Raw genomic sequence first — 10683 nt, forward strand, 5'->3', positions numbered from 1 at the left:
ATTTTTTGTCTTTGTTTAGTTAAAAATAAAATTACGTAATTCTTGTTGTTTTAGCATTTAATTTTTTCTTGTTTATACATATATTTTATATCACAATAGAAAAAAGAATTAATTCGTATATTCTTTTCAATCGTTATAGTTTTTTTTTGCTGTGTTTTCATTTGATTTTCTTTTTTTTAGTTTGCTTACTTATAAATTAAACAATAAAAAATGTACAGAATTTTCTTAAACGTTCGTTTTTTCTCTAATAAACAAAGTGTTTTGTTTTTTATTTTTGAGTTTGTTATTTGACTAATTGTTTGTTTTTTGACCAAGCTAAGAACTAAAACTTAAGGTAGATTTATGAATTCCCGTTAAGTGTCTACTATTAACATGTTTTTATTTTAATCATCAACTAAATTAAACGGCATAACTAACGACGCTGCACTAAACAAATTCGTAACAAACGAAAACAAAAAACTAGAAACACAAAGAATCTCTTGAAAAAAAATAAATAAATACAAATATTTCTAACAAAGAGAGAGAGAGAGAACGCCAACAAAGAGCAAACTTTTTTTTGTAGTCAGTGCTGTTGTTGTTGTTGTTGCGGGCAAGCTTAAAGCGCTGTTGACGTCGCTGCTGGCGTCGCAGTTGCCGCCATTGCTGCTGCGTTGTTCTGTTGTTGTTTTTGTAGCGTTGGAGGCCGCTGGCTTTTGTTGTTGTTGCTTTTTTGCTTTTGCTTGTGTTTCTGTTGTTGCCGAAGCGTGAATTAAAATAAACTATTTAAATTTATTTGCATCTGTTTAACTGCGGCCTGCATTACACACACACACACAAGCACGCATTCTCATGTGTGTATGTATGTATGCATGCATCGTGTGTGTGCTTTACGCTGCCCCCTCTACCGCTCTCGCTCTCTCTCGCTGCTTATCGCGCGTCCCCATCGCCATGCACTTTGTTGCTGCCGTCGCTGCAGTCGTGTGTTTTTTTTTCTCGTTTTGTTGTTTTTCTTTTTTCTTTCTTTATCGCCGCCGCCGCCGTCGCTGCGCTGCGTGCGTGTAAGTTGACGCGACTCCCCCTTGCGCTGCAACTTCTGTCCTCCTCCCTCTCTAGCGCAATGAAGTGCGCGCCTTAGGAACCTGCGGCGGCAACAACACAACACAGACCAGACCCAGCCAGTGTTGCCAACTCAGCTATTTTCCCGCTAGATCTAAAGTTTTTCGCAAGCCTAATCAGAGGTGTTCCGGATATCTAAACCAACCAAAAATATATGATTGGTCAGTTTTTGGTTGGTTTGTATTTCTGAAACACTTTTGCACAATGGCTTTTTATCTGATTTTGTTGCTGATTTTCTAGCTTTTTTAAAGCTGTTTTGAAGTGTTGAAATAGCTTTTAAAGACCTTGAAGAGTTGGTCGGTTGTCAGTTACTTTGTATTTCTGAAACACCCTCGTATAATAGCTTTTTAGCTGGCTTTCTTTCAGATTTCCCAGCTATCTTTAAATGTTGATAGTTGGCAACACTGGCTCCAGAGCGAGAGCTTCAGCTCCATGACGTCGCTGTCGTCGTCGTTGTGTTTGTACGTGTCTGTCTATATGTATGTGTGTATGTTGTGTTCATTGTTTGCTTTTTGTTGTTGGCGTTTGTTGTTTTCTGCCTGCCTGCCTCTGCGTCTCTCTCTCTCTCTTCATCTCTTTTGCTCTTGCTCTCTGTCGTTTCAGTTTCTGTTTCTACTCGATTCGTACGAAAAAAATTTAGTACAGCGTGTGGTATGGCAAACGAAAGCTATGAGTTTTCAGTGTATCTTGTATCTTGTTATTTTTTTTTTTTTTGTTTTTTATCTTATAGTAGTGTGTGCCTGTGTGTGTGTGTGTGTGAGTGAGTTTGCTGGTATGTGTAATTACGTGCCTTGCCTTCAGACGTCAGACATGCAACACGGCACGCAGGTAGCAAAGCAGGAGACGCAGGAAGACAAAGTCAAAAGAAGAAGACGCGACTCTCAGCAAAAGTCACAAAAGTCACACGCACACACTTACACACACACACACGCACACAGAGAGCGACTTGCTGAGAGCGATCCTGGCGTGTAATTTACTTAGTAAGTTAAAGTGCTCTCTTTCTGTACGCTCAAAGCTTTTTGAGCCTTCGAATTTCAGCCTGCTGCTGATGGCTTAACTCAAGAGAGCGCACGCTTGCTTCGCTCTCTTTTCGTATGTGAAAACAAAGCTATAGCTCAACTCTTTGCGCTTGCCTGCTGCAGCTCTTGCTATCTCACGTGCTGGGATGTTTGCTTTTTTAGCTCGCCTGCTCCTTTTTCTGTGCCTCAGCTGCGGCACAGGCATTACAGTCATGGTGAACGCATCATCTGACCAGCCACAGACCCAGATTGAGTTTCTGCAGCTTGGGCAGCTTCATAATGATATCGATGCCCTTGGAACTTAACTGTGTGCAGCCATAGAGATCGATAGTCTTCAGATTGGTCAAATCTTCGGCCAGTGTTTGTAGTCCCTTATCCGTAATGCGACTACACTGTCCAATATTGAGGTTCTCCAGTTCGTGCAATGACTTGGCTATCTTGAGCATGCCCTGATCCGTAATCTGACACTGATTCAGGCTCAAGGAGCGCAGGCGATAGAGTCCCTGGGCAATGTGGGTTAAAGCCTGATCGCTGATCTTGTCGCAGAAGCTGACATCGAGGGAATTAATGCCGCTGCCGCCCTCCGTGAGATAGGCCATGCCAATGTCGGAGATATTATCGCAGGAGCGTAGATTCAGCTGTTCCAGCTTGGGCATCCTGGCCAGATGCTTCAGTCCGCTGTCCGTCACCGAAACGCAAAAGCTCAGATTGATGGACTTTAGTGAGGTTAGACCCTGTGCTATGTGACCCAGCGCCTCATCGCTCAAACGCTGGCAATCCTGCAGTCCCAGATATTCCAATTGTAGATTTCCCTCCGCCGTCTCCCGACTGAATCCAGCCAAATGTCCGATGCCCTGATCACTGATATGCCAGCAGGAGCGTAAATTCAAGTGACGTAACTTTTTCAAGCCCCACGCGATGAGCAAAAGTCCCGTGTTTGTGATGTTGCAACAACCGCCGAGTTCCAGTGTCTCCAGATTCTTCAAGTGCTGCGCAATTCTTCCGAGACTTGTGTCCGTAATTTGTTTGCAGAGCGACAGATCGAGTGTCTTCAAGTTGGGCAGATCCACGCTAAAGGCATGCCCCAAATTCATATCGGCCACGTTAAAGCAACCGCTGAGATTGAGCGAAGTTAAAGCCGGAACGCCCAGCACCAGATCCTTAAGAGAGCGGCGTAAAGAGAGTATCTGCACCTTCTTAATGCCGCGACGCACGAGGCAATTAAAGAGACTGGGACTGGAACGCTTCAGATGCAGCTTGGCTTCCACGCCCTTCCACACGCTCTTCGCATACGCCGCATCCCGCCAGGCGCTGCACACCTGCGCCGCTCTGCCCAAATCGCGCACCTCCAGATGCTCAAAGATCTGCTCCAAGAGCTCCGGAAAGAGATTGCTGATGTGCGTGCCTTCCACGGGCGGCGGACTCTCGCGCGGACTCTCGCGATGCTGCAGATGATGATGATGCTGATGGTGATGATGATGATGTGCATGCGCTGCGGCTGCTGCTGCCGCTGCGGCTGCGGCGGCGGCTGCTGCGGCCGCCGCATGTTGCAGGTAGAGGGCGGGTGGCAGCGACTGCAGCTGGGGACGTTGATGCAACGCGTAGGGCGTAAAGCGCAGCAGGTGTGTGTGTTGATTTCGTGTCAAGCCGGGCAGCTCTGTCTGCTGGTACAGCTCATCCATGTTCCAGGCGGCCGCGGCAGCAGCTGATGAGCCAGCAGGTAAGCAACCACCACCTCCCCCGCCTCCACTGCCACCTCCTCCCCCTCCTCCACCGCCGACGCCATAGTTATTTAAAGCAGCGGCTGTTTGCAGCGATATTGTCGTCTGATGATGAAAGGGTAACAGTTCCGTATTGGTGGCCATGCTCTCTTTACTCCTCTCCACTCTCCACTCTTCACTTCTTCTCTTTTAAATTTCTCTTTATTATTTATTTTAAAATTATTCTTATTTCACTTCAAGTGCGTCGCATTTTTTTTGTAAAGACTAGCGCACTTTTAATAACACTACACTGCTCTTCAGTTATATTGTATCTCTGTTATTCCACACACACAGCAATTCACAACGAGCGTTAAACGAGCTTTAAATTTGAGACAAGCACACGACGTGACGAGTGTTACGAGTTACGAGCAGCAAAAAACACGTCCGAACGCTTCAATGGCGAGTAACAGAATGAGCCACAGAGCGACAAAGCGACAAATTAAATGAGCGCCATACACACTCATACTCACACACACATACGCTCAGGCAGCAGCTGAATTCAGCAATGGCAGCCAGGTAGCAGCGCTCGCTCTCTGGCTCTCCCACACACACACGCGCTCTCTCTCTCGCAATTGGGCTGGGGCGTTGAGTCAACTTTGGCTTGTTTCCCGTCAGTTTTTAGCTTGACTTTAAGAGGCTATGGGAAATTATTGAGTTTCTTTACTTTAAAAAGGTTTATTTTATTAGCAAAACTATAAAGATTAATATAAATTATATATAGTAATATAAAACAATATGTAAATTTGTCATTTTTAATAGAATACAGTCACATAACTGGCTACAATTCGAAAACGTAGAGGAAAAGAAGTTAGCTTTAAATTTTAAAATGTTCAGCTTTACTTTTGTTTCTATATGTATGAATTAACCTGAGGGAAAAACATTTTATTATAAAAATAATATAATATCTGATTTATCTGACCAAATAAGATAGTAATTTTATTTGTATTACAATCTGTGCATACTTATAAATATGCTATTTATTGTAAAAGATTCAGTTTAAAATTAAATTAAATAAAGATTTTTTGGAAACTGTATTAAGAATGATTTTAACGAGTAAAAAACCTCAATCTGTTTTAAATTTTTTAATATTCGTTTCTCTTTGTTATGCGATTATAATTATAGTGCAAGGGAATATATGTTAAGTGTTCCTCTATAAGAAATTGTTTTTTTTTTTCATAATATGATTTGCCTGTATATTAAAATTAATCTTTATTCGACTTGTTTTTTCGACACTTTTTGCTGCAAGTGCTACGATTAAAATAATAGGATAAGTATAAGGGTATTTTAGTCAAGGATTTCTCTATAAGAAATCTGTGCAAACATATAACTAAGACCCTTTTTTTAATGCTGACTTTCTTTAAAGCATAGTTCGTCTGTATATTTAATAAAATCTTTTTATTTCAACAGTGTTTTTTCGAGATTTATTTTTTCATATTCTGCGATTATAATAATAAGTTAAGTATAAGGCAATTAAAGTGAAGAGTTTCTCTATAAGATATTGTTATGTGGACATTCTTCATAATATTGTACGCCTGTATATTAAGAATAATCGTTTATTTAACCAGTTTTTCTATTTTTTTGAGATTTGTTTCTGCATATTCTAGTTCATAGTTAAGGTTATATTGTTTGCATGTTCTATAGACCAGCTTAATGCCAAAAACTCCGACGCATATTGTTGCTGTTGCTGTTGTTGTTGTTGTTGCTGCCTCTGCGATGCATTCCGAGCACGATCTATGGAGCAGGTACCTGTCTTGCCCATGTCTATGTATCTTTATCTGCGTCTCGCTGTATGTATCTGTATATGTAACTGTGTATGTGTGTGTGTGTGTGTGTGTGTCTTTCGTTGTTGCTTGCCGCTACCTGCAACGCACAACAATCCCGGTTTCCAAGAAAATATTAACGATATCTCCCAAAACGTTGCCGCACAGAGACTCGAGTTTTGAGATTCGAGTTGCAGTTGCAGAGAGTTGAGAGCTGAGAGCTCTCTGAGAAACCCGCTGGGATTGAACAAAAGCCGTGTTACAATAGCGGACCACGCATTGTTATTGATACTAGGAAAGCAATGCACATGCACACATGTTGAGTAAATTCATCCCGATCCCCGATTCTGATTCCGATCCCTTAAAAAAAAGGAAAACGCCGACGACGCGTCTTAAAAAAAATATAAAGAAAAGGGACTTGGAATTTTTGGGAAAATCTGACAGAGCTGCTACCTGCTCCGTTAGAGAAGGGCATGGGAGTGGGAATGGAAATGGGAACACCCGCACCCTTATGTTCGCTAGCCAGCGCACAGTGGGTACAACGGCTAGATTTGCTGAAAGTCATTTGGCATTACTGAATCTTAAATTAGGGCATATTTTCTGATTTATTCCATTAGCAATTGTTTAATTTTAATATCGGTATTTATATATTATAAATAAATAAATTAATTATTCTATTTATCAATAAAAATATAAATTTCATTTCTTTTTGTAGCATGGTTAATTTTGATTTTAAAATGATCCATTATATTTTATTTTTTTTAAGTTTTATTTATTACAATAAAGATTTTAGATTTTGTTCGAAATCAAGCATTGCTTTTAATATCAGGTTATTTTAGGTGCCAAAATATACTCCACAAAAATATAATATACATAAATACCTCATATTTTGTATATTCTTCACGAGTTTTATCTATTTTTCTTATACATATCTTAAATTTTATAGTAGATAATAAATAAGATGAAAACAGACAGACGATAGCTACTATATGAGTTAATCAAATAAGGAAGACCTCTATACGAGGTAAAAGTCTAGTGATGAACTCAAATTCAAGTCCCAAAACTACTAATATTAATTTTGTTACGTAGTAAGTACAATTATAATTATTCTAAAATTAAAAATCGTATACATATAATAATAAAATAAGAAAATTTAAGCAATTATAGCTAATTTTTCCACTGTGCAGGGCGGGGGTTAAAATGCCTACGCTGATTTCACATCATGCCCCTGTCGGAGGCAAGTAAAAACTCTCGTACAGTCACTGGCATTATCATTATCCTTGCCGAGAGCAAGGCGTGCGTCTCCGGAATTTCTCTCTCACTCTCTCTCTCTCTCTGCCGCTCTCAGTCGCGCTCTTTCTTATGCTCTACCTGTTAAACCGGTTGGCCAAAAGGGACAGGGCCAGGGCCAATCTTTGGACGTGTCAAGGCGTCGCTGCCAACGAAGAAAAAATAATCTGTTCGTCGGAATTTGTTTCTCTCTCCCTCTCCCTCTGCCTCACTCTCTGTCTCTCTATCGCTGCAAAGATATATAGTGCGGCAGATAATAATCGATTGGTTTTTGGCTGCCTCTTTGTGCGTTTTGCACACTATGATCATCATTAGCTGCTGCTGCTGCTGCCACTGATGTTGCATGCCACAAGCGCAGACTCTGACACAGGTAGGCTGCGGAAAAAGGTGCAATAGAGGCAAACGTCGCCACATGCAAAAGGAGGAGCCCACGCAGCAAGTGCAAATCAGGCAAGACTCTCTTTAGTATCCACTGCTAACTTCAGATACAAGATACAAGATACATTTACTCATGCATAAGCATATGCAGTTGTAACTGCACTTGTCACGCATATACTTATTTTATTATTACGATAATGCAACGCATTAAACAGAGCCACTGAAATTGCTTTATTGTCCTCTAAAGACTGTTTTTATTTTATTTAAGGTATTTGGTCTTTTATCTGAGAGTATGTAGAAGATTCCTTTTTAATTTGATGATTACATGGAAAATATTTCCCTTTGAACCAACGAATATCTTCTGAATTGACATATATATATTCAGAAGTTTCTTCTTCTTACTCCTGATATTCAAAAAATTCATCTGGAATTTGAAAGATATGATCAGAATATATTTGCTTATCTAATATTTCTTGTGTACCTTATAAGATTTAAAATATTCCTTTTTCATTTAATTTTTCAGAAGTTTCTTCTTACTCCTGATATTTGTAAATTCATCTGGGATTTGAAAAAGATGATCAGAATATTTTCGCTTATCTAATATTTCTTTTGCACCTAGTAAGATTTAAAATATTCCTTTTTCATTTAATTTGTAGTATACTCTAAAGATTCCCATGTAAAAATATATTTAATTTCACGAATATGGCAGATTTCTTTTCCATCCAAAGGGTATATTAATAAAATTTCTTCGCCAATTAAAGAGTATTTTCTAAAGATCCGATTTTGTTTACTTATTACATTAAGAAGATATTCATTTGTACCTGTCAAGATTTAAAATATTCCTTTTTCGTTTAATTTGAAGTATATTCTAAAGATTCCCATGTAAAAATATATTCAATTTCACGAATATGGAATATTTATTTTCCATCCAAAGGGTATATTAATTATATTTCTTCTCGATTTAATGAGTATTTTCTAAAGATCCGATTTTGTTCACTTATAACATTAAGAAGATATTTGATCAAGGTGTTTAAAAAACGAAGATTAAATTTTGAACATTTTCCTTGAAGTTTTTAACTCAAGAATATAAGTAGAAATGCTTTAAAAATGTATTTAAAAAATTTTTTATATAACTAAATAAAATTTTTTTTAATTTTATTAATTGAATAGTTAAAAGACTGTCAGTATTTTAACTGCTAAAAGTGTTAGCCTCAATGTCAACTGACTCAAAACAACCAATTATGCATTTTTAATCTATAAATTGTGTAATTAATCAGTTGTTATTCAAAGCACACATAATTAAAGTCATATGATTGTAAGCAAGATCGTTGCACTGTGGGATCCTCAAACAGAGATCCCGCAATTCGGCCTAATTGATTGTAATCACAATCTGGTTTCAATTTGTATTTGTATTTGATTTCGTACTCGTGTTTGATTTAACCCGCATACCGCACCGATCTATAATAATCTCGAATACTGCTCTAAGGGTTAACAAACAAGTTTGATAACAATTTCTAATAAAAACTGTGACGGATTGCAATGAGATTGGAGATGATGGCGATAGATTGCGAGTTATCATGGCCAGTTCAAGGCACTGAACCTCAATTCCAATTCCTTTTCGATTTCTGAGCCAGCAGAAAATGATTCGAATCAAATTGAATCTCTGGTTACTCACAAACAATAGAAAAGTGAAAATCCATTGTCCTGAGCATTTCAGCTCAATTCTGCCAAAGAAGACACCAAAGAAAGATAAGCTATAGGAACAAGGATCAATTTTAAGGACTGGACACTTGTCTGGCACTTGGAAAAACGGAAAACTGACACCGCACTTTAGATTCAAGTGCCAAGTTCCGCACTCTCTTAGATTTCTGGCGAAATAGGGCGTTTACTTAGAGACTAATAACAGGAAAGTCTCCCGCTGCTAAATATAATTGTAGATATGTGAAAGTATAGATAAACTTGGATTTAAAGAACCTCATATGTGTTGTTGAAGCAGAAAAAGTAGCAAAATAGAGATTGCCATCTTTTTAAGCTGACACGTGAAACTGGAAGATCTTGTTGGTAGGAGTAAAAATTAAAATAGAACTTAGGATTGAAGTGAAACCTTAAGATCTATCGAAGTAGAGCAAGATATATTTTTGGTTTCTAGGGAACAAAGGAACTGTCTTTAGACTAAGAAAAGAACAATTAAGACTTTTGAAAATGATTATCTCTATACTCTAGTTATCTGATTGCTAAGAACGAAAATGAACAGTCGCTGAGAGTCGTAGAATTAAAAAAATACATATAAATATTTCAATAAGTATTGATGCTGCTATAAGATAATAAAATACCAAGAGCCCAATAATCATTTACTAATGTTATGAAATATTAATTCACTATATTAAAAATCCAATGAATTTTCATAATCTTACCGAAAATATAGAGAAAAGAAAAGAAATTAAAACTTTGAACTAAAGACAATGTCCCCAAAAATTATTTAAATTTCATTATCGTTACTTTTTTAACCATAAAATATAAATAAATAGTCACGATTTATCCACATATATATGTAAAATGTTCCTTTATTGTTTATGTAATTTAAATGCTATATGTATATATATATATATAGTATGTATATATTATGTATGGTAAGTAGATTTCATGTCAGTTTTTTTCATTTTCATATTCATTTTTTGTTTTCTTTTTTTGAAAAATTTCGTTTACATATGGCATACGCACTAAAAATTAATATTGTTTTTATTTTAATTTCTTTTTATTTTAGTTAAATTTAGTTTAAATCTTAAAATTCGTTTACGCTATGACTTTAAAATACTCTCGTATGTACGTAGTTAATAACTAGATGCTAATTACTTGTATTAAAAACCCAAAAATCCAACTATGCTTTCATAATTGCTACTGGAAGGGTAGTTTAACTCAAAGCATAAGTTGGCATTTAATAATAAGTAGTTTTCATATATGGCAGGGGAGCATAAATATGTGTAGTGTAGTTTCATGTGATGTAGTGTAGTGTATATGTATGTACATGCTGGAGCACCTTATTTACTTTTATTTTTATTATTATTATTATTATTATTATTATGTGTAGGGTGCACGCAAGGAAGTTGTTTTGTTCATGTTTTATGCTAAAGCATTCTTTTGATTTCTATGTGCTATATGCAGTTATAATAATTATTAATTTATTTATTTATTTATTATTATTTATGCGTAGTATTTGATTCGCTTTTAAAGATTTCATTTCGTTGAATTTAGTCCAAATGGATAATACATTTAGTTGTTAATCGAATGAGGGCCGCACACTTTTATTTTTTCATTAAAAAATCCGATCACGAATCGTAGTCGAAAACAAGAAGTTTTTTTGGGATTGAAGTGAGAAGTGTG

At 37.2% G+C, this 10683-nt stretch overlaps 1 protein-coding gene across 1 annotated transcript; it reads right to left on the reverse strand.

The window, feature by feature from the left end:
* Positions 1-302: 302 nt before the first annotated feature.
* Positions 303-3865, reverse strand: LOC117785886 (F-box/LRR-repeat protein 14; the record flags this gene model as incomplete). The annotated part of the gene is given in 1 exon segment (XM_034624148.1): positions 303-3865. A coding segment is annotated over 1 exon segment (1593 nt), but the record flags the coding sequence as incomplete, so codon positions are not given.
* Positions 3866-10683: the final 6818 nt, after the last annotated feature.

This window comes from Drosophila innubila (assembly GCF_004354385.1).
Source record: "Drosophila innubila isolate TH190305 chromosome 2R unlocalized genomic scaffold, UK_Dinn_1.0 1_C_2R, whole genome shotgun sequence".
Classification (NCBI taxonomy): domain Eukaryota; kingdom Metazoa; phylum Arthropoda; class Insecta; order Diptera; family Drosophilidae; genus Drosophila; species Drosophila innubila.